This window comes from Loxodonta africana, chromosome 18, assembly GCF_030014295.1.
Source record: "Loxodonta africana isolate mLoxAfr1 chromosome 18, mLoxAfr1.hap2, whole genome shotgun sequence".
In the NCBI taxonomy this organism is placed as follows: domain Eukaryota; kingdom Metazoa; phylum Chordata; class Mammalia; order Proboscidea; family Elephantidae; genus Loxodonta; species Loxodonta africana.
In genome coordinates, this window is record NC_087359.1 from 29,996,535 (window position 1) to 30,022,350 (window position 25,816).

General features: G+C 36.3%; 1 protein-coding gene across 1 annotated transcript in view; it reads right to left on the reverse strand.

Annotated features, from left to right (window-relative positions):
• Positions 1 to 25,816, reverse strand: part of EFCAB13 (EF-hand calcium binding domain 13) — a 110,591-nt gene that overhangs the window by 43,079 nt on the left and 41,696 nt on the right. The window contains exons 8-13 of the mRNA XM_064270967.1: positions 25,126 to 25,197; positions 19,320 to 19,835; positions 17,474 to 17,611; positions 13,442 to 13,513; positions 11,801 to 11,944; positions 8,683 to 8,757 (exon numbers count right to left, since the gene is read on the reverse strand). Coding sequence (XP_064127037.1) covers positions 8,683 to 8,757; positions 11,801 to 11,944; positions 13,442 to 13,513; positions 17,474 to 17,611; positions 19,320 to 19,835; positions 25,126 to 25,197 — 1,017 coding nt within the window. The remainder of the gene's footprint in view (positions 1 to 8,682; positions 8,758 to 11,800; positions 11,945 to 13,441; positions 13,514 to 17,473; positions 17,612 to 19,319; positions 19,836 to 25,125; positions 25,198 to 25,816) is intronic.

Consider the following 25,816-nt stretch of genomic DNA (forward strand, 5'->3'; position numbering starts at 1 on the left):
AGCTACTTGTATCAGGTGGACACTTGAGACTGTGTTTGCATTGCCTGTCTGGAGGGGAGATGGGAGGGTAGAGGGGGTTAGAAACTGGCAAAATGGTCACAAAAGGAGAGACTGGAAGGAGGGAGAGGGCTGACTCATTAGGGGGAGAGTAAATGAGAGTATGTAGTAAGGTGTATATAAGTTTATATGTGAGAGACGCTTGATTTGTAAACTTTCACTTAAAGCACAATAAAAATTATTTTAAAAAAAAAACTTCCATTGTAACATGAGGGAAAGCCCAAGTTAATGACTACAAATCAAGGTTTCTGAAAGCCTCTTTCTTAGTTTCTGGTATATTTCTACCAACATTCTTTGGCATTTTTGGTATCTGTCTTCCCCCTTTCTATGTCTCTGTGTCTATGCTGCTCTTTTTATAACAGAGAAGTGATTAGGTTTAGGACCCACTCTACTCTGGTATGACCACATTAACGTAACAAAAGAAAACTCCTATTTTCAGACAGGTCACACCTACAGGTGCAGGGGCCAAGACTTCAATGCGTATTTTAATTCTAGCAGAATACAATAAACTAGAGAATGGGACTGAGGACCTCAATACATACTTTGGAGGGATATAGTTTTATTGCTTTATCTCTTATATTTGGGCCATTGATCCTTTTTAAATTAATTATTGTATATGGTATAAGGTATCAGGCCAAACTGATTCTTTCGCATGTGGAGACCCAGTTGTTCCAGCACCATTTTTTAAAGAGACTATTCTCTCCCCCACTGAATTGATTTGGAAGCCTTATGGAAAATCAATTGCCTACAAATGTATGGGTTTATTTCTGGACTCTCAATTCTAGTCCATTGGTCTTTATGTCTATCCTTATACCAATATCAAACTGTTTTGATTACTGTAGCTTTGTAATACATTCTTAAATCAGGAAATGTGAATTCCCCTATTTTCTTTTTTAATATTGTTTTGGCTATTTGGAGTCCCTCGTAACTCCATGTGAATGGAGCCGTGGTGGTGCAGTGATTAAGCATTTGACTGCTAACCAAAAGGTCTGTAGTTCAAATCCACCAGCCACTCCTTGGAAACCCTATGGGGCAGTTCTGCTCTGTCCTATAGGGTTGCTATGAGTTACAATCAACTCAACGGCAACAAGTTTGGTTTGGTTTTTTTGTAACTCCATATGATTTTGAGGATCAGCTTTTCCATCTATGCAAAAACAGCTGTTGGAATTTTGATAAGGATTATGTTGAATCAGTGTATCACTTTGACATCTTAATATTAAGTCTTCTAATGTATGAACATGGGATGTCTTTCCATTTATTAGATCTCCTTTGATTTCTTTCAGCAATATTTTACAGTTCTCAATGTACAAGTCTTTCACCTCCTTGGTTAAACCTATTCAGAGGTATTTTATTCTTTTGGATGCTGTTGTGAAAGGAATGGTTTTCTTAATTTGATTTACAGATTGTTCAATGCTGGTGTATAAGATACAACTGATTTCTTTGTGTACATCTTGCACAACTTTGCTGAATTCAATTATTAGCTCTAGTAGCTTTCCTGTAGATTCTTTGGAATTTTCTATATCTGGAAATAGAAATATTTCTTCCTTCTTATTTGGATGCCTTTTATTTCTTTTTCTTGCCTAATTGATCTGGTAGAACTTCCAGTGCAATGTTGAGTAGAACTGGTGAAAGTGGACATTTTTGTCTTGTTCCTAATCTCAAGTAGAAGGCTTTCAGTCTTTCACCACTGAGTATGATGTTAGCTGTGGATTTTTCATAAATGCCCTTTATCATGTTGAGGAATTTCCCCTCTATTCCTAGTTTGCTAAGTGCTTTTATCATGAAAAGGTGTTGGATTTTGTCAAATGCCTTTTCTGCATCGATTGAGTGGATTGTGCAGCTCTTTTTCTTCATTCTATTAATGTGGTTGATTAATTGATTGGCTTGGTAATGCCGACCCACCTTTGCATTCCTGGAGTAAATCCCAGTCGATCATGGTGTATGATTCTTTTAGAATGTTATTTGATTAGGATTCCTATTATTTTGTTGACAATTTTTGCATTCGTAGTCATAGGACTATTAGTCACTGGTCTATTGTTTTCATTTCCTGTAATGTTTGTCTGGCTTTGATATCAGGGTAATGCTGGTCTCATAGAATGAATTAAGAAGTATTCTCTCCTCTTCTATTTTCCAGAAGTATCTGAGAAGTATTTCTGTGAACTCCTCTTTAAATATTTGGTAGAATTTGCAAGTGAAGCCATCTGCTACCATGAGGGTTAAAACCCTCACCACTGTATCCCCAGGGCTTAGCTCAGTGTCTAGCACATAGTAGGTGTTCAATAATTATTTCTTGGATGGGTGAACAGTTAAATAAAATTCTAGACCCAAAGAGAATCTTAGATATTATCTAATACAAATAAAAAAAAAGTTTTTTTTTTTAAGTTTTACTTATATCCAGACAGATTAAGTGGCTTGTCCAAAGTAGCAAGCAGTTAGTAAAGAAATCCTAGGTTCTTCCTCCACCACATGTATCCCATATACTGATGCAACTGAAATCACCTCACTCTCCTACTCATCAATTTTAAGGGCTTCATATCTACCAAACAATATACAAAATTCTTAAGGAAGACATTTAAATACCCATGATCTCATCCTACCTTCTATCTTTCCAGTTTATATGCACCCTACATTTGCCAGCCTGAACTTATCCACTATGTTTTTTTGCTTATAGATCTCATCAACTTGGAACCTTCACCCCATCTTCACATGTCCAAAATCTATACTCTTCCCACCTTTCACTGATTTCTGAAATGCAGCTGCCTATACAAGTTTCCTTTAATCTCCCAACCAAGGTTCCATTTTCTCAACTATGTAGCGTTTTATTTAAATGTCTCTTTATGCCTTCAATTTTTAGTATATTTCTGATCTCACCTTCTAAATTCTAGACTCTGAAAGCCAGAATTATTCTTTATTTATCCTCGTATTTTATGTCTAGAAAAAGTCTTTGTCTGCGGTAATGCTTAATAAATATCTGCTGGATGAATACAGATAAAGACAGACAGACAGATTATACTTTCAGCTGTATGGCCAAATCCAACCAGAGAAAAAATTTCAACTGTCTGCTTAACCACGTTGATGTTGTTGTTAGCTGCTGTCGAGTTGGTCCCAACGCATAGTGGACCCCATGCACAAAATGGAACAAAACACTGCCCAATCCTGTGCCATTCCATGATCAATGCATAGCAGCAAATAGTACAAATAGTAGAAATCCACCATGTCATTTTCACACTACTATAAACAAGTCCAACTTGTATATGCTATACAAAAATATTTTGAGTGCATTCACTCTTAAAACAACTACTTGCTCAGAAAAAAAAAAAATACTGGAAAGCAGCTTCAACAATTTTACTAATTAAATGCTGTTTTATAGAAGTAGTCTGGGGAAATGCTTTTCAGCCAGTATTTGTTTGTACTGAAAAAAAGTAAAGGCAGAATAAAAATAGGTGAATGTTTTGGTGAAAAGTGAGTAAAAGAGGCTAATAACTACATCAGAATTTTTTTCTGTGTTCTGACATGAAAGGGTAAAGCTACGTAATCTAGTACTGAATAAATACCCCTAAGCACAATGAAGGCGCTAAGCCAAGCTCAATGTGTTGGGCTCAAAAGAAACAACAGTAAACTATGTCTAAAAGTTCTGAGAGATCAAAAAACATCAGGGATAAAACACTCCCCTCAGTAACATGGGGCAATCAGTGGAGGATGAAGGCAGAAGTCAGACTGAAGTGGGATGTGATGAAACGGAGATAACTCATGTAGACAATACTTTCGAGATGTTTGTCTGGGAAAGAAAGGAGAAAGAGAGTAACAGATGAGGTTATTGAAGACGATATTTGTTTATTATTTGTCTGTCTATTCTTAATATAAAAGAGAATTATGTATATTTAAATGCTAATAGAAAGGATCTCATTAAGAGAGCAGGAAGTTGAAGATACAGAAAAGTATAAAAGAAAAGAAAAAGGGAATAAACGTAATCCAGAGCATGTTGTTGTCATTAGGTGCCATCGAGTTGGTTCCGACTCATAGTGACCCTATGGACAATAGAATGAAACACTGGTCCTGCACCATTCTCACAATTGTTGCTATGCTTGAGCCCATTGTTGCAGCCACTGCATCAATCCATCTCGCTGAGGTCTTCCTATTTTTCACTGACCCTCTGCTTTACAAAGTCCTTCTCCAGGGTCTGATCCCTCCTGACAACATGTCCAAAGCATGTGAGACACAGTCTCACCATACTTGCTTCTAAGGAGCATTCTGGTTGTACTTCTTCCAAGATAGATTTGTTTGTTCTTTTGGCAGTCCATGGTATATTCAATATTCTTCGCCAACACCACAATTCAAAAGCATTGATTCTTCTTCAGTCTTCCTTATTCATTGTCTTGCTTTCTCACGCATATGAGGCGACTCACACCATGGCTTGGGTCAGGCGCACCTTAGTTCTCAAGGCGACGTCTTTACTTTTCAACTCTTCAAAGAGATCTTTTGCAGGAGATTTGCCCAATGCAATGTGTCTTTTGATTTCTTGACTGCTGCTTTCATGGGTATTGACTATGGATCCAAGTAAAATGAAATCCTTGACAACCTCAATCTTTTCTCCATTTATCACGATATTGCTTATTGGGCCAGTTGTGAAGTTTTTGTTTTCTTCAAGTTGAGGTGCAATCCATACTGAAGGCTGTGGTCTTTGATCTTCATCAGTAAGTGCTTCAAGTTCTCTTCACTTTCAGCAAGCAAGGTTGTGTCATCTGCATAATGCAGGTTGTTAATGAGTCTTGCTCCAGTCCTGATGCTCCATTCTTCTTCATATAGTCCAGCTTCTCAGATTATTTGCTCAGCATACAGACTGAATAGGTATGGTGAAAGGATACAACCCTGACCATGCAGTACCCCCTTGTTCTGTTTGAATGACTACCTCTTGATCCGTGTAGATTGCTCATAAGCACAATTAAGTGTTCCAGAATTCTCATTCTCTGCTATGTTATCCATAATTTGTTATGATTCACACAGTCAAATGCCTTAGCATAGTCAATAAAACACAGGTAAACATCTTTCTGGTATTCCCTGCTTTCAGCCAAGACCCATCTGACATCAGCAATGATATCCCTGGTTCCACGTCCTCTTCTAAATCTGGCTTGAATTTCTGGCAGTTCCCTGTTGATATACTGCTGCAGTCCCTTTTGAATGATCTTTGCAAAATTTTGCTTGCATGTGATATTATTTTTGGTGTAGTGACTGGGAATTCCTTCTATCTTCTTTTGATGATTCCTGCATAGTTTAATATTTTCCCCACAGAATCCTTCACTATTGCAACTCAAGGCTTGAAATTTTTCTTCAGTTCTTTCAGCTTCAGAAATGCTGAGTGTGTTCTCCCCTTTTGGTTTTCTGTCTCCAGGTCTTTTACTTTGTCTTCTCAAACCGCCCTTTGAAATCTTATGTCCAGCTCTTTCACTTCATCATTTTTTCCTTTTGCTTTAGCTACTCAACATACAAGAGTATGTTTCAGGGTCTCTCCTGACATCCAGTTAGGTCTTTTCTTTCTCTTCTGTCTTTTCAATGGTCTCTTGCTTTCTTCGTGTATGTTGTCTTTGATGTCATTCCACAACTTATCTGGTTTTCGGTCATTAGTGTTCAACGCGTCAAATCAATTCTTGAGATGGTATCTAAATTCGGGTGGGATATACTGAAGGTCATACGTTGGTTCTTGTTGACTTGCTCTAATTTTCTTCACTTTCAACTTGAACTTGCATATGAGTAATTGATGGTCTGATCCAGAGGTGGCCCCTGGCCTTCCTATAACTGATAATATTAAGCTTTTATATTGTCTTTTTCCACAGATGTAGTTGACCTGATTCCTGTGTGTTCTATCTGGTGAGGTCCATGTGTATAGTTGCCGTTTATATTGGTGAAAAAAGGTACTTGCAATGAAAAAGTCATTGGCCTTGCAAAATTTAAACATGTGATCTCCGGCACTATTTCTATCATCAAGGCCACACTTCCCAACTACCGATCCTTCTTCTTTGTTGCCAACTTTGGCTTTCTAATCATCAGTGCATCCTGATTGCACGTTCAATCAATTTCAGACTGCAAAACCAAACCAAACCAAACCCAGTGCGGCTGAGTCTATTCCAACTCATAGCGACCCTATAGGACAGAGTAGAACTGCCCCATAGAGTTTCCAAGGAGCACCTGGTGGATTCGAACTGCCGACCTTTTGGTTAGCAGCCGTAGCACTTAACCACTACGCCACCAGGGTTTCCTTCAGACTGCAGAAGTTGGTAAAAATCTTCAATTTCTTCATCTTTGGCCTTAATGGTTGGTGCACAAATTCGAATAATAGTCATACCAACTGGTCTTCCTTGTAGGCGTATGGATATTATCCTATCACTGACAGGGTTGTGCTTCAGGATAGATCTTGAAATGTTCTTTTTGGTAATAAATGCAACGCCATTCCTCTTCAAGTTGTCATTTCCGGCATAGTAGACCATATGATTGTCTTATTTAAAATGATCAATACCAGTCCATTTCAGCTCACTAATACCTAGGATATTGATGTTTATGTATTTCATTTCATTTCTGACTATTTCCAATTTTCCTAGATTCATACTTCGTACATTCCAGGTCCCGATTATTAACGGATGTTTGCAGCTGTTTCTTATTTTGTGTTGTGCCACATCAGCAAATGAAGGTCCCAAAAGCTTGACTCCATTCACGTCATTAAGGTCTACTCTACTTTGAAGAGGCAGCTCTTCCTCAGTCATATTTTGAATGCCTTTCAAACTGAGAGGCTCATCTTCCGGCACTATATCAGACAATGTTCCACTGCTATTCATAAGGTACTCTCTGGCTAATTCTTTTTAGAAGTAGACCACTGGGTCCTTCTTCCGAGTCTGTTTTAGTCTGGAAACTCAGCTGAAACCTGTCCACTATGGGTGACCCTGCTGGTATATGAATACTGGTGGCATAGCTTCCAGCATCACAGCCACATACAAGCCACCATAGTACGACAAATTGACAGACATACGGGGGAATCCAAGGCATAGAAGGGAAGAATTGGCATATAGTAGGAAAAGGGGCACCTCTTTCCTTATCTCAAAAAAGAAGGAGGAGGAAGTAAAACAGAGTTAAATATATTTAGAAATTTAGTATTAAGAAAAAAAAGCTGTGGTAGTTCCTATCAGATGGCTTTCATTTTCTCTATAAAGGCAAAGTTATCTTCTAAATGCATGAGAGGTAAAGTGTGGGGTAGCATTGGAAGTTTGAGGAGAATGGAGAAGATTTTTAAATACTTGTTTCAGAGAGTGGGAGGATGAGCTAACTGAATAAAAAGAAAATCACATAATTCCTAGATAGTATGATGGTCAGCAGACATTGATAACCGAGATTTTTATAGTGGTGCTTCTTTAATCTGCTTAGATGTGTGATTTTTCTCCAGAAATGCTGTTAGATACAAGGAAAAGGCAGGTAATTGGGTTCATTCAGAATCAGGAGTGTTGTCAAATAGGTGCAACAAAAGGACATGGAGAAGGGAGTTTACAGTATTGGGGAGGGATGGACCGGAGAATTTAAACTGGATAAGGAAAAAAAAAATTTTTTCTTTTTAAGGAGGAAATGTAAAAACAGGAGGAGACTGATGCATAAGGAGAAAGTAGACAGGCAAATGGATGGAAGGTCCCAATGAGGTATGCAGACCAACAAATAAGACATGTCCCTAAGCTGTCTGATAAAGAAAAAAGGAAAAGAAGCAGACATGAACATAAAATATTAAGAATGAGTAAGGAAATATAACTACAGATATGAATAAGATAATATATGATACAATTAAATATATTTGTGCTAATAAAATGTTTGTTCTCCCTGAAATTGAAATTCCTAGGAAAAATGAAGTGACTTTGACAATACAATCTCTTCACTCAATCAGTGTATTGTATATCCTTGTATAGGAGACAAAATAAGTCAATTTATATTATAAGGAAAAAACAATTGTTACTTAAAACCCACTACTGTCCAATATGTAAGTACAAAATAACACAATTATTATTTTAACCCCAATTTTTAAAATACTAACTTCACTCAAAAGAGTATAAAGTTTTTGTTCCATTTAAAATATATAAATACGACCTTACATTTCTTTACAGTGAGTTTCTTAATGGCAAAGACTGCCTTTTTCATCTTAGCACGCTCACAACTTAATATAAAGCCTGATACACAGTAATGGCTCATTAAATGTTACTAAATAAATTGGAAGATGAAAAGAAATACAAACAGCTTGAAACCGGAAATTCTGCATGTTGGTGTTCATATACAGCCACTGGATGGCACCACTTTCTCAAAGTGGGAAGACATTTAAATCCTCCAAATGATGAATCTCACATACATGGTTCTAGCTCTCTATATTAAAGTGTGAGGATGAAAAGTAAGACGACAACAGCTTTCAATTCGGCTGTATGTGGAAGCTGTTGTAGAATTAGGGGTAGACAGTGAGATGATTAAGGCCAAATGTAGCAGCAGTAACCCAGGCACGTATTTGCCTGATGACCTATAGGATAACTAGCTGTTTTAGTATCTTTATTCTTCTAAAATCTGTCAAACAGCTTGATCCACATAAAACACAAGATATCATGTTCTTACGTAATTTTTCAGAGAAGCGTTTCGTGTTGTTCATCATATTATCAACGAATTCTTTAAAATTTACTTTTCTCATTTCTAAGGGAGAAAGAAACACATTTTCTTCAGTATCATTAAGTACTAAATCATTATGACAAATACTGATTTACATAAAAATAAGTTATATATTCAGGAATATATATCTAGCATAATTATAGCTACCAACTAATACTAATCAATACAAATATATGGATATAAAGGGAAAAAAGCAATTCAACTTACATTAAAAAAAACACTGACAAACAAGAAAATTAATCAAAATCATTATGGTCCCTTTCACATGTACAACATTTTCAACTTTTAACATGCATTTTCTTGTCTTGGCCTTACAACAACTCAGTTAGATACACAGGTGAAATATTAGTATGCTCTTTTACAGATTAAAAATAACTTATTAAAATGCTACTTAAGAAACAACAGGAAAGCTGGTAATACGGAATCCAGGGTTCAGAAGGGAGAGTGTTGCCATGTCGTGGGGTTGTTAACCAATGTCATAGAACAATGTGTGTACTAACTGTTTGAGGAGAAACTAGTTTGTTCTGTAAACCTTCATCTAAAGTACAATTAAAAAAAAAAAGTGGGGGAAAACAACAACAACAAACACCGTCAGCTGCCACTAGAGCCTCCTCAAATGAGAATTCTGTAGCAGAGTGATTTTGATTTCTCAGAAATCCCAGTCAGAAATGGAAGCAGTACGGATAAACATAAAATAGAAAAACAAAATGCTATTTAAAATAACTGATACGATAATGTGACTTTTTCCAATGTCACAGAAGAAATACAAGATCAGGGATTAGAAGCAAGCTCTCCTGACTCCTGCTTTCTTCCACCATCAGGCTACCTAGATTCACATTGATATCTTTATTCCAGTATTCTACTGAAACCAATAAACATTTTAATAGTCATTTTATACTTAGAAAATATCTTTCCTTGGTAACATACAATTCCTCATAAAATCCAAATGTTAGAATGGATAAAAAAATTTAAAAATCTAAGGATTTTTTAAGGCCACACAAAGGTTTTATATGGATACGAGTTTTTGATAATCCTAGTCCTTTGTTTGAGAAAAAAATTCTAAAGCAATTGTAAGAGATAAAGCACAGCCTATTCCCAACAGAGATTAAATATTCCTTTGACCAGTTTACTTCAAGGAGCACCACACTTCTTTGTGTTCATAGCCAAATTTTTGGAGACATAAATAAATGACATTGAAAATTTCTAAGAGAATGTTGGAGTTAATGAAATTTAATATTCGCCAACAGGAAGATGTAACTTTCTAAAGTAATAAATGATTCTCTGACTTTTGATAAGAGAATCTTGTTGAGCATGTCTCCTGGTATCTCTGTGCAAGAGATGTTATGAGATTTATAGCTAAGAGTGGAATTTCTGAGCCAAGGAGTATAAAAACTTCACAAGATACTACATACTGTTTTCCAAAGTGGTTTTTATCACTTTTATATTTAGCAACACCTGGATGAACAGACTTCATTTTTGCCAATTTACTTGGTATAAAAAGGTATCTCATTGTCACCTAAATTTTGCACATGCCTGATTACTGGAATCTTCTTATATGACTACTAGCAATTTGTATTTTGCACAGGAAAGAAGAGTTAATTTTATGGTTTCTTTTTTAATATAAGAAAATGCCTATATATATTCATATACTGCCTCTCCAACTGTTAGGTAAAAGCTAGCCTGCTCTACACAGCTTCCTCTGCTTTCAATTTTCACTTAACAAAGTGTCCTAGATATCACTGTGTATAGCAGAGCCCAGAGAGATTCTTCACTCCTTTTTGCAGAGGCATATTACTCCATCATGTGAATGCACTAGAGTTTATTCAACTTCTTCTCTACTTACAGGCACCTGGGTTTTTTTTTGTTGTTTTTTTTTTTTAGATCATTTATTAAAAGTCCATTTTTTCCCCAGTCATTTAAGATGCCACCTTTATCATATACTAACTTCTTCAAGTAGCTGGGTATATTTCTGGACCGTCTACTTTGTCCCACTGACCCATCTATATAGACTTTACAGTATGATTTACTATCTGGTAGAATTGTTCCCTAGGTGATGCCAACAGTTAAGCACTTGCCTACTAACCTAAGGGTTGGCAGTTTGAATCCACCCAGAAGTTCCTTGGGAGCTCCTCAGGAGCCTGGCAGTCTGTTTCAGAAAGGTCACAGCCTTGAAAACCCTATGGAGTAGTTCTACTCTGCACACACAGGGTCACTACCAGGCAGAATTGACTCTACAGCAACTAACAGCAGAACTCTTCCATACTTATTGATCTTTTTCAGAGTTTTCCTGGCTAGTCTTCTTTGATGAGTTTTCCATAGGAACTTTAGAACCAAATTTTCTGTATATAGAATAAATATTTTTGGTATTGTTATTGGGGTCACATTATATTTATATATTACCAAGGAGAGAAATGACATCTTAATGATATTGAATTATTCTACCCTTACCCACTGTCGTCAAGTTGATTCCGACTCATAGCGACCCGGATGCTACCCTTAAGATCTACCTTTTTGATTATGTTACTTAGATCTTCTATGTATCTTCCCTTTCTTTTCTTTTTTGTTCACTAGACCTGTTTGGACTGAGTATTGTGTTTAAAATCTCCTATTAGTGTGTCTGTCTATGCCACCTCACACAACTGCTATAGTTTCTATTTTAGGAAAGTTGCTGCTAAGTTAGATGGGGCACAGACATTCAAAACCAGTACACCTTCATTGTGACTTGGGGGCTTTGACACAATAGGGAGTCCTTCTTTGTCCTATTTAACGCTTTCTGTCCTGACTTCTACCTGCCAAATAGCAGGATCACAAACCCTGCTTTCTTTTTATTTGCCTAGGGAAAAATGTCTGAAAAGACTATTAATGCTGGTTGTTTCTAGATATTGTGATTTGGAATGAAGTTCCTCCGTACTTACAGAGTATTTTTTTTAACTTTTCAGTGTTGGTTTAATTTTTATGGATTTTTTTCTAATAAAAACAATAAAGCCATTATTCTGAGGGAAAAAATTACAAACTGACCCTCTTTTCAGATGTGTCAATCTAGTTTGCCTGAAAATGTCCCACTTACCATCAACTTGAGTCAAATCTTTGATCATCTCAAATTCCGACTTAGAAAGATAAACTCCAAAATTTTGAAGACAAGTTTTTAAATCCTCACAATCGACATTTTCATCTTTAATTTTATCAATGGCTTTAATGACATCAGGCAATACTGAAAATAAAGCAATGTGCTAATAAGTATTAAAAATAGAAATTCAAAGAAAAATATCAGCAATAAATAAGATGAATTTTAGTTATAACACTAAATTAGCAAAATACAAATCACTTTAGAAATGTGATATACTAAAAGTATAACCAGAATCTTCAATAAAACTGAAAATAAATATGTTTCAAAATTAGAATCAAAATATAGCATATGACTTTTTTATAGTCTCTGCACCTAAGGAAGCACCAATTTAATTGCACTGATAAGAATATCATTGTATATACACAGGAAAAATACAAAATTTCTCCATTTAATTCTCCAACAATTAAAAATTTCCTAGTAGTCCAATTCTCAGTAGCAAAAAGAGTTTTATTAAAGTATAACTTATGTGAATAAAATTAATCCATTCACTGATTTTCAGTAAAATTAGAGTTATATAACCATCACCACAATCCAATTTTATAACATGTCTGTCACTCTCCAAATTCCCTCAAGCCCATTTGCAGTTAATCCCGTGTCCCATCCCTAGCCAACCATTGATCTGCTTTCTGTCTCTATAAATTTGCCTTTTCTGGACACTGACTATAAATGGAATCATATAATATGTAAGTAAGTCTCTTGTGCCTAGCTTCCTTCACTTTACATAACGCTTTTAGGTTAACTCATGTTGTAGTATGTATTATTAGTAATTCATTCCTTCATATGACTTAATTAGTATTATTATATGGATATATGAACAAATCTGTCTTGGAAGAAGTACAACCAGAATGCTCCTTAGAAGCAAGAATGGCGAGATTACGTCTCACATATTTTGGACATGTTATCAGGAGGGATCAGTCCCTGGAGAAGAATATCACACTTGGTAAAGGAGAAGGTCAGCAAAAGAGAGGAAGACCCTCAACAAGGTGGACTGACACAGTGGCTGCAACAATGGGCTCAAGCATAACAACGACTGTGAGGAAGGCACAGGACCGGGCAGTGTTTCGTTCTGTTGTACACAGGATCACTGTGAGTCGGAACCAACTCGATGGCCCCTAACAACACCAACATACTCCATTTTGTTGACAGCCCACCAGTCAATGGACATTTGAATTGTTTCCAGTTTTAACATTATGTATATAAATTATACCTCAATAAAATTGTTTTTTAAAATGTTCTAAACCAAAGGTGAACCAAAACCCGTTTTATTCAAACAAGTTCCTTATAAAAAATCAAATCACCCATCCATTACTTATCACTGGGAATAATTATTTATTTGCTCTTATGACTAATATTACTATACATTTGAGTAGCACTTTCCGCTTGTAAAAACCGTATGACAATCTGTGAGACAGGCAAGTTAGCTATTTGATGTAGCAAGTTAAGAAAAAATTGCTAAATGCCTAAGGATTACATGGCTATTAAGAATCTATCCAAAAGCAAACCCAGTTCTATTGAACTTAATTCTTCTCAATTTAAGTACTCTTTCCACAAAATCATTTTAAAAATAAATTTGCTACCTACCAGCACATTCGGGAAGACTTCGCTCCTTTGCAAGAGCACTCATAAAGTCATCTAACTTCACCATTTCATTTTCTGTAAAATAGTTTAAGTCATACGTTCTGTTGTATTTTTACATAAAAGGTAAATTCCCATTTTAATACAACTATTAAAATCATTTGATCCTTCATTTCATCATCATCCTATTTCTTGTTTACATCCTACATCTAAGATGAATCTTTCTAAATTAGGTCAGTCTATTTTATTTCACCAATTATTGAGGGAATATTAGTCCCAAGAACTATGCTAGGCACCAAAATACAAAAATAAGTAAGACATGGTCCCTGCCTTTTCAATACCAATTATGTGCAAAGGATTGAGCTAGGTATTAAATTCTCGATAAATCAGAAAAAGGAAGGGTGACCATGGCAAAGTTAAGGAGTCTATTTATGTCACACCATTACAAAAATTCAGTCAATATGCTATCAATTAGGATACATTGACAATACTAACCAATCTTGACAGATCCAAATATTTCCACCTGTTCCCTAGTTTGGAACCCTGGTAGCAAAGTGGTTAAGAGTGCAGCTGCTACCCAAAATGTTGGCAGTTCGAATACACCAGCCACTTCCTGGAAACCCTTTGGGGCAGTTCTACTCTGTCCTATAGAGCTGCTATGAGTCGGAATCACCTCAACAGCAATAGTTTTTGCTTTTGTTTTTGTTTTTTTATAGCCTTAGTTCACAGCTGATCCACTTAACTACCTATTTTCAGATATAAACCCTCTATGGTGATTGTACCAATCCTGATAAGCGGAAAGCGCTCTGTACTTATACTCCTCAGATATTTCAAAGATGAGAAAATTGAAGATTTTTACCAACTTCTACAGTCTGAAATAGATCAAACATGCAATCAAGATGCATTTATAATTACTGGTGACTGGAATGCAAAAGTTGGAAACAAAGAAGAAGGATGGAAACTTGGAAAATACGCCCTTGGTGATAGAAATGATGCCAGAGAGTGCATGACAAAATTTTGCAAAACCAATGACTTATTCATTACAAATACCATTTTCAACAACATAAACGGCAACTATACACTTGGACCTCATCAGACGGAAAACACAGGCATCAAATCAACTACATCTGTGGAATGAGACAATGGAAGAACTCGATATCATCAGACAGAACAAGGCCAGGGGCCGACTGTGGAACAGACCATGAATTGCTCACTGGAAGAGATTCATATTTGTGACCACTGTTTAAGCTGAAGCTGAAGAAAATTAAAACAAGTCCACAAGAACCAAATTACAACCTTGAGTATATCCCACCTGAATCTGGAGAATAAAATCTCAAGAATAGATTTTATGCATTGAACACTAATGACCGAAGATCAGACAAGTTGCGGGATGACATCAAGGACACCATACTTGAAGAAAGCAAAGGGTCATTAAAAGGACAGGAAAGAAAGAAAAGACCAAATGGATGTCAGAAGAGACTCTCATACTTGCTCTTGAACATTGAGTAGCTAAAGCAAATGGAAGAAATGATGCAGTAAAAAGAACTGAACAGAATATTTCAAAGGGCAGCTTGAGAAGACAAAGTAAAGTACTATAACAACATGCGCAAAGACCTAGAGTTAGGAAACCAAAAGAGAAGAACACTTGGCATTTCTCAAGCTGAAAAACCTGAACCATAAATTGAAGCCTCGAGTTGCAATACTGAAGGACTCTATGGGCAAAATATTGAATGACACAGGAAGTATCAAAAGAAAATGTAAGAAATACACAATGTCACTGTACCAAAAAGAATTGGTTGATGTTCAACCATTTTAGTCAGTAGCATATGATCAAGAACCTGTGGTACTGAAGGAAGAAGTCCAAGTTGCACTGAAGGGAATGGCGAAAAACAAGGCTCCAGGAACTAACAGAATACCAATTGAGATATTTCAACAAACAGATGCAGCTTTGGAGGTGCTCATATCTTCCAAATATGCCAAGAAATTTGGAAGACAGCTACCTGGCCAATGGACTGGAAAAGATTCATATCTGTGCCCATTCCAAACAAAGGTCATACAACAGAATGCGGAAATTATCAAACAATATCATTAATATCACATGCAAGTAAAAGTTTGCTGAATCTAATACAAAAACAGTTACAACAGTACATTGACAGGGAACTGTCAGAAATTCAAGCCAGATTCAGAACAGGACATGGAACGAGGGATATTGCTGATGTCATATGGTTCTTGGCTGAAAGCAGAAAAATGTTCACCGGTGTTTTACAGACTATGCAAAGGCATTCAACTGTATGGATCATAACAAAATAATGGATAACACTGTGAAGAATGGCAATTCCAGAACACTTAATTGTGCTCATACAGAATCTGTACGTAGACCAGCAGGCAGTTGTTCAAACAGAACAAGGGATTACTGCGTGGTTTAAAATCAGGGAAGGTGTGCGTCAGGGTTGTATCCTTTCAGCATACGGATTCAATCTGGGTGCTGAGCAAATAATTTGAGAAGCTGGACTATATGAAGAAGAACAGGGCATCAGGATTGGTGGAAGACTCATTAACAACCTGCAATATGCAGATGAAACAACCTTGCTTGCTGAAAGTGAAGAGGACTTGAAGCGCTTACCAATGAAGATCAAAAAATACAGCCCTCAGTATGGATTACAGCTGAACATAAAGAAAACTAAAAATTCTCACAACTGGACCAATAAGCAACATCAAGATAAACGGAGAAAATATTGAAGTTGTCAAGGATTTCATTTTCCTTGGATCCACAATCAACATCCGTGGAAGCAGTAGTCAAGAAATCAAAGGATGCATTGCACTGGGCAAATCTGCTGCACAAAACATCTTTAAAGTGTTGAAAAGCAAAGACATCATTTTGAGGATGAAGGGTGCCTGACCCAAGCCATGGTATTTTTAATCACCTCACATGCATGCAAAAGCTGGACAATGAATAAGGAAGACTGAAGAAGAATTGACCCCTTTGAATTATGGTGTTGGCGAAGAACATATCATGAAGTGCAGAAGAACAAACAAGTCTGTTTTGGAAGAAGTACCGGCAGAGTGCTCCTTGGAAGCATGGATGGTGAGACTTTGTCTCACATACTTTGGACAGGTTATCAGGACAGCCCAGTCATCATGCTTGGTAAAGTAGAGGGTCAGTGAAAAAGAGGAAGCCCTGCAATGAGATGGATTGACACAGAGGCTGCAACAGTGGGCTCAAACATACCAACAATTGTGAGGAAGGTGCAGAACTGGGCAATGTTTCGTTTTGTTGTACATAGGGTTGTTATGAGTCAGGACCAACTCAAAAGCACCTAACAACAACAACAGATATTTCTTTTAATCAAAAAGTCTTCTTTCCTATTTACCTTAGCTAAGAAATTGTGCTCAGTTTATGGGAATTTACTTGTAACGTTATCCTAAGTCAGTCTTTATCAAAATTTTGCCTCTTCCCTATTCTCAACTGAACTTCAGCTGTGGACAATTCTTACTTACTGATAAAACAACTTCTCCAATACAAAAACTAAACTTACACTCTCCCTTGAATTTAGTACAGTGATTGTGATATGCTATTAAACATCTAGATGCTAAGTGCCTGCCTGGATTGTTTAGGTATCACTATCCTTAAATTCCATTACATTTGGTATCTCCAATTATTTATTTTTGGATCCCTGAGCTATTTGCTTAGAGATTTTTATTCTCCTTGAATACTGTGGTCTTACTTTCTGAATCTCTGTACAACTGGATCAGCCTTCCCTAGGGTCTTTCCCAGCCTAGAAGGCACAGCTAGGTCTAGTGACAAAGAGTCTTACCGAAACAATTCTGAAATATGAAAGCCCTACCTCCTCCAAACTAATCCATCAGGTCAGACTTTCTACTTTTACTACTTTGTACTTTTATATCTGTTTTTTCTGAAGTTCCTCTAAAATGACCCATTCTGTCCCATTCCAAGTTCATGGAACTTGCACCAATGTTTAATATTATCCCATAAAAATACCTAAATTTCCCCCCAAAATTTTGTATTATGTATCATACCATTTCTGGTAGTGTCTGTCACAATCTTCTGAAACTCTTTATCAGATAAAGTAATTCCCACTGAAGGTAAAATGGACTGAAGTTCTTCTGCAGCAATGTAATTTTCTTTGAGTTTACGGACAGCTTCACAGACATTTTCTAAACCTGCAAAATGTGCAGGATTAGTAAGCAACAGACTTTGTATGTCTAACAATAATAACTGGTACCTAAAATCTTTAATAATCAAAGAGCAAGTTTTATCTATTTAATATTACCTTATGGAAGCACTGCTCTTCTCTTCACATTTCTGTTGTGTTCTATAGTTAACTATTCTCCTATAACTCAAGCCCAAAACTGTATTGAAAATCTAAAAACATTTATAGCCTACTTATTTGAACAGCCTGTTCCAGTGGCCCCGCCAGCGCTGCTTTCTTGTGATTAGAACATAATGAATGAGTCCAAAAGATCAAAACACCAATGTGTTTTATTTAAATTCCGGGATTCCAAGCAAAAATGTTAGAGATTTCTTCCCTTTCCCTTTCCCTTGCCATGCTTTAAGTTCACAACCTTCAAAAACATAAAACCCTGGAAGCAGGTACCCATGCACATCATGAGCCTCCTGATTTGATGCACTGAGAAGCCACACTATCCCTTCTATGGATCCCTTCTATGGCCAAAAATGCATAACCTGAACTTATTGATTAAGAAATATCAGGAAAACACAAAATGCAGGATGTTACACAAAATATCTTGCCAACCCTTTTCAGATGTGTCAAATGTAAAACTAAGGAATCATCCAGATTGGAGGAGGCTAAGGACACATGGAAACTAAATGCAATGTGTGATCCTGGATTGGATCCTGAACCAAAAGAACATCTTTGGAACACTAGACAAAATTTGAATAAAGTCTGTAGATGAGTAGATAATATTGAATCGATATTAATTTTCTAGTTTTGATAATTATGTTGTGGCTATATAAGATCTTAACATTTGGGGAAACTAGATGAAGGATATATGGGAGTTTTTAACAATTTTAAAATTTTTATAAATGTACAATTATTTTAAAATGAAAAGTTAAAAATTTTTTTTAATGAAAAAAATTTTTTTTTAGTTCTGGAAGCAGTCACATTTCATAGTTGCCCAATTACCATCAAATTCTTTGGGGAAGTTATACCAGATGAAGTATTTCACACATCTCTGTCTCCAGAACACTAAGTATGAGAGTGGTAAGTAACTTCAGCAAAGGATTACAGGAAGGAGTGTTTAATTAGGTTCCATACACAGCACCTCTGCATATGAAGTAGTACAGAAAGGGGGCAGATGCAATACATATATTTGTTGGGAGATCAGTGTTCATCTTTCAGGAAGACCATAAAGCCTTGGGGGCCTGGGATGTGTAGCATTAATTATTTTGTCTTGATATTCCCATATCTGTAAGAGATAATACCTTAAGTACTATGAATATCATATATTTAAATTATGGAACTCTAAGCACAAATTTCATATAGACTTCCTACAACCTTGGCTAAACAAACTACAAAATAAACAGACTGCCAAAGGAAAAGAGACCCTCTACTTTCTATGGATTTCCACAACTCCAGTTAATCACTGAACAAACTTCTCAAAGTTAGAATTCCCCAAACTTTGGAAAGTTGGGGCATCTGGAAAGAAACTACCAACAAAACCACAAGATTGTATCCATTGGCCTATGTACCATAAAAAAAAAAAAAAAAAATAGGTGGCGGTTATGCAAACTATTGACAATTTAAATGCTTAAAACTACCTAATAAGTGATTCATTCTGCTCATTTCTGTGATAATTCAACAATTTAATGACCTAGATTCCGGCTTACATATATGATACTGACCCAGAGTATCAACTGCAGTTTTTTCCTTAGATGAAATCTGTTTGAGGAGGCTGGAACGCCTTCTTACAACTGGCTTCTTTAATTTTGGAATACTAGAAACATCACTTTTTCCAGAAATATCACTTTTATCCAGAGACTTTTTGAAGTTTGAAATACTCTTCGTGCTTTGTGGTTTATACTTGAAGTCATGAATTTCAGCCTTGTCTGAATGTTTTTTGAGGTTTGTCCCATCCTTTGAATATGGTTCCTGGGATCCTACATCACTGTTATCAACTTCTTCCAGAATTTTTTTTATTTGCCAAGTATTTTTTGGACTTTTAAATCCAAGGTTATCATTATTCTCCATAATTTTACTATGATGTTGGAGGATTTTTCTGTTTAACTTTTGAGTTATTGAAATCTCAGACAGTCTGGAAGGTAAACTGCCTGCCTTCTTAAATTGTACAGAACGCTGAGATAGTTTTGATAACCTTCTAATTGAAGTAGTTTCATCCAGGTCCGACTCTTCCATAATTGCTAGGTAAGGGACACATATTCAATCATTTCGTTTACCTATACAACTTACAATATTTTTCCCAAAAAAAAGTCCTCATAAAAGTTATTCAAGAAATTATCAGTTGCTTAAACACATAAAATAAAGTTATTAAGTTGAAAATCTAACAGAACTGATGAACAAAAGATTGAGCTATTAATGAGGTTAAATATATCTTGCTGATTTAATATATTTAAATACTTTCACTTCAAACCCTTTTGATTTGGGCCAAGGCACTGTAATAGGGACCAGAGTTATCCTCCAACTAAAAATTGGACAAAATATATGAAAAGTCACAGTTTCCACTGGACAATAGGCAGCACAGGACAGTAATCATTTAAAGAAGGAACAAACAGCAGGGCTTCTCAACCTCAGCATTATCGACATTGTGGACCAGGTAATTACTTGTTGAAGGGGGTAGTCCTGTGCATTGCAGGATGTTTAGCAGCATTCCTGGCCTCTACCCACTTGATGTCCATAACACCACCCAGGTTGTGCTAACAAAAAATGTCTCCATTAAAAAAAAAAAATGGGGAGATTGGAACTCTTATGACTGCTGGTGGGAATGCAAAATGATCAACCATTTTGGAAAATGATATGGCTTTCCCTTAAAAAGCTAGAAATAGAAATATCATACGATCCAGCAATCCCATTCCTAGCAATATACCCTATCACACCCATGTTCACTGCAGTATTATTCACAAAAGCAAAAAGACAGAAACAACCTAAGTGACCATCAACAGATGAACGGATAAACAAACCATGGTGCATACACACAATGGAATACCATGCAACAACAAAGAACAGTGATGAATCTGCAAAACACCTCACAACATAGATGAATCTGGAGGGCATTATGCTGAGTGAAATAAGTCAATCACAAAAAAACAAATACTGAATGAGACCACTATTATAAAAACTCATGAAAAGGGTTACACAGAGAAAGAAAAAGGGAGGGAAAGGGTAAGGAGGGAAAACACTAACTAGATATTAGGTAAGTGGTAACTTTGGTGAAGGGTAAGACGATACACAATACTGGGGAAGTCAGCACAACTTGACCAAGGCAAAGTCACAGAAGTTTCACAGACATCCAAACTCCTTGAAAGACCAAGCTACTGGACTGAGGGCTGGGGACCACGGTCTTGGGGGATATCTAGCTCAATTGGCATAACATAGTTTATAAAGAAAATGTTCTACATCTGACTGTGGTGAGTAGTGTCTGGTATCTTAAAAGCCCGTGAGGGGCCATCTAAGATACATCTACTAGTTGCATCCCAGCTGGGCCAAAGGAGAATGAAGAAAACCAAAGACACAAAGGACTAATGGGCCACAACTACCACAACCTCCATCACACTGAGCCTTGAACAACTAGATGGTGCCCAGCTACCACCACCTACTTACTGCTCTGAGAAGGATCACAACAGAGGATCCTGGACACAGAGGGAGAAAAATGTATAACAAAATTCAAATTCACACCCAAAAAAGGCCAGACTTGGTGGTCTGACAGAGACTAAAGAAACCCCGAGGCCCCAGACACCCTTTTGACTCAGTACTGAAGTCTCTCCCGAGGTTCACCTTTCAACCAAAGACTAGACACATCTGTAGGACAAACAATAACACACATGAGGAACGTGCTTTGCAGTTCAATTATGTGTACAAAACTAAATGCACACACTAGCCCAAAAGCAAATACGAGAGGGCAGGAAGGAACAAGAAAACTGGACAAACAGAAACAGGGAACTAGTGGTGGAGGAGGGGAGAATGTTGACACATCACAGGGTTGACCGCTAATGTCACAAAATGATTTGTGTATTAATTATTTAATCAGAAACTAATTTGCTCTGTAAACTTTCACTTAAAGCACAATTAAAAAAAGAAAAATGTCTCCAGACATTGCTAAACGTCCCTGGAGGGATAGGAGAGCAGAGGGATTGCCTCTGATTAAGAACCACTGTCCTACTGTGATGAGCTCATAGTCAATTAGTTCCAACCTAAGTCTCAGAGTTTCCACACAAATTCTTAGTTCACCATCCTCAAATACGGTCAGACAACCAAAGATCACCAGACATCTGAGAAATGACTATAAAATGAAGAATAGAGAAAAGCAACTTGGAAGAAACAGAGTACAAATGAAAAGGGAATTTCTAAAAGCATTATCAATATCCTCTGTGTTTCAGAAAATATTAATTACATACAAAAAAAAACAAGAAAAGGAGTGTCCATGAGAGGATTTTAAAATAAAACAACATTCAGAGAATAAAAAAGAGCTTTCGAAAATTAAAAAAGTTACACAAAAGAAGGCTTAAATAGAAGATAAAGTTAAGAAAATTTCCCAGAATGAAGAAAAAGAAAGACACAAGGGAAAGATTAGTCCAAAAGACTAATGGACCACTATCACCACAGCCTCCACCAGACTGAGTCCAGCACAACTAGATGGTGCCTGGCTACCACCACTGACTGCTCTGACAGGGAGAGAGGGTCCTGAACAGAAACGGAGAAAAATGTAGAACAAAATTCTAACTCAAACAAAAGAAGACCGAACTTACTGGCCTGACAGACTTGAGAAATCGCGAGTATGGGCCCCCAACATCCTTTTAACTCAGTACTGAAGTCACTCCTGAGGTTCATCCTTCAGCCAAAGATTAGACAGGCCCATAAAAACAAATGAGACTAAATGTGTACACCAGCCCAGGGGCAAGGAGGAGAAGGCAGGAGGGGTCAGGAAAGCTGGTAATGAGGAACCCAAGCTCAAAAAGGGAAGAGTGTTGACATGTCCTGGGGCTGGCAACCAATGTCACAAAACAATATGTGTATTAATTGTTTAATGAGACACTAATTTGCTCTGTAAACCTTCATCTAAAACACAATAAAAAAACTCACAGAGAGAATTAATTATGGAGTTGTCTGGGAGAAGAAGGACTAGCATCAACTATATTTCAGAGAAATGGAAACTGCAGTAGCTTTATTCTAATCTTTTACCTCTCTACATAGAAAATAGATGCCTTTAACCCACTACGGGAAACCCTGGTGGCGTAGTGGTTAAGTGCTATCGCTGCTAACCAAAAGGTCAACAATTTGAATCCACCAGGTGCTCCTTGGAAACTCTATGGGGCACTTCTGCTCTGTCCTATAGAGTTGCTATGAGTCTGAATCAACTCAACCACAACAGGTTTTTCCTTAACCCACTACAAGTGTGGCCTAAGCAAAGCAAACTGCATTCTAACTATTTAGTGTTAGCTGTCCTTGAGTCAGCTCTGACTCATGGAAACTTTCTGTGTAACAGAATGAAACACTGTAAAAAAAAAGAAAGAAAGAAAGAAAGAAAATCTCCCAGAAAGCAAAACAAAAAGGAAAATGGTAGAAAACAGTAGAAAAAATGACTTTTTTAAAAAAGATGGAGAACCAGTCCAGGGCATCAAATATCCAAATAATAAGAGTTAGAGAAACACTGAGCTTGTGTTAAAGGCAAAGGAAAAATTCAAGAATGGTAATGGTCGAACAACATGCTGAACAACACATTTAATGTCAATGAACTGTATAAATGAAGATTGTTGAAACTGCAAATGTTTTGTTACCTATATATTTACCACAATAAAAAAGAGAGAGAAGAGAGAAAATAGAGGGAAAAAAATCATCGATAATTGCTTTTAAATTTCAAAGAACTAATGGACACTGAACTCAGCCCAACAGTTGCAAAAAATATATATATCAAGGTACATCATTATGAAATTTTGGACCACTAGATACAACTAAAATATCCTCTAAGTTTCCAAAGAGAAAAATCAGGGTGAAAAACCAGGATAGCTTTGGACTTCAACAGCAACACTGAAAGCTAGAAAAATTCAAAATTCTAAGAGAAAATTATTTCCGATCTAAAATTTTATACCCAACCAAACTATGAATCAGAATAAAGACAATTTCAAGATGTTCAAGGTTTCAAAAGTTGTTTCCCAAAAACTTTTTCTCAATAAGCTTCTAGATAATGTGCTTCACACTAAAATAAGGAAATTTTAAAGAGAGAGAGAGAGAAAGACACAGGGCAAAGGAAACTGGAGCTCTGATACAGGATGGAAATAAAAAAAAGTCTCCAGAATGCTTATGAACCAAGATCACAGGTGATAACTGCTCATAAGGTGCGGAGAGCAACAAATCCATATTGGAGATTATAAGAAGTATCTAAGGGAGAATTCTTCAAGAAGACAAAACTGATAGAATACCTGGTGTATCCAAACTTGTGGAGAGGATATCTAGACAGGGTTTGTGGTGGGCAGAATTTGGGCCTGGATTAGTAATAAAAATACTTTTTAAAAACAAGCAAATAAATAATATAAGACAATTATTAACTCAAAGTGGGGAGAGGGTTGCACAGAAAAAGAAAGTAACCATAGATACTATATGGCTCAGTTGTGAATAGGGTTTATATAGACATATTAATAAAAACACTGAATAAAAATTAATCAAATTACCATATAACTATATTGGTAGTATAGGGTAGGTATATGAAAAGTATGTGGGCATCGTAGGAACATGGAAACTCAAACAGAGCTAAATCCTTATTTTTGATAGTAGGAAGTGTCTACCCAAAATTTAAAAATCAAGAAATAGCAATATAAAATACAGGACAGAATTTCAAATTCTCATAGAATCCAGATTTCCTGGACTCACGGAGGCTAGATGAACCCCCGAAACTACTGCCCTGAGATAATCTTTAAATTGTAAACCAAAAATATCCCCTATAGTCTTCTTAAAACCAAACAATTTTTTAGGGGGCAGTGAGTTTATGTTAACGGAGAAGGAGCAACTCGGAAAAGGAGGGTGAGAATAGCTGCACAACTCAAAGAATGTAATCAATGTTACTGAACTGTACATGTAGAAACTGTTGAGTTGGTCTGTTCTGCTGAGTATATTCTCAAAAACAAAAAAAATAAATAAATTATAAAAAAATAGAAATATAAACATGTTTAGAGTTACGAAGATAAATATCAAGGAATCAGCTAAAACATTTTAAATATTGGCCTCTAGAGATGCTGGGAGGAGGGTCACGCCAGAGGCTAAGACCTCTGCACCACCAGGGCTCCTTCATTGTATATAATCAATACTAATTACGCATATTTAGATATTACATTAAATTGTTATCTTTTAGATTTAAAAATTAGGGTAAAGAGTTCAGAGAAGGCTTTCAAAACCCAGAAGATAAAGTCTATAAATTTGGGTTTAATTTAAAGACAATTTATTTATAAATAAAACTTGATATAGCAACAAGAGCTCACTTACAAACATCCTCATACTGTTGTTGTAGTTCATTCAACATAAATATAATACTTCCCATATCCACCATGTTGTTCCCTGTAATAGAAAGAATAAGTTTGAATACTGTCTTTACTTTTGAAAACATATATAGCTGCCATCTTATGCTAATATAAAGATAACACAGAAACATATGGAAGTAGGAACAGAAAGCCAGCTATCATGGGTCTGGACTGATATCTGGAATTGTGAATTAATAACTCTGCATACACCGAAACATAAGACTAAGGCCATATTTTTTTTTTCTCCTTGATTGAAAGGTTTCCCATCAAAAGAAACTAGTCCTATTTTAAAACCCTAAGCTAGATAGTCAGGATAATGTCTTATTCAATTAAAAAACACTTATTGAGAGTCTACTATAGGTAGTGTACTTCTCACACAATATTTAAATTATGTACTCATCTTCCTCATGTAATTATGAGCTCCTCAAGAAAAGAGGATGTGTCTTTCCTTTCTGCTTCCCCAATGCCTTGCAAAGTATCTATTTCATACCATATAAAATCCTGAATGAACAAAATAAACTACTGAAGGCCATAAAAATAGCATAATATCTACATTGTGAATAGCAGATAATCATTTACTTAGCACCTATGTGTCTGGCACTCTAACAATTATAACTTCCTACCATTCCTGCCCATGTCCCTGTGTGAAACCATTC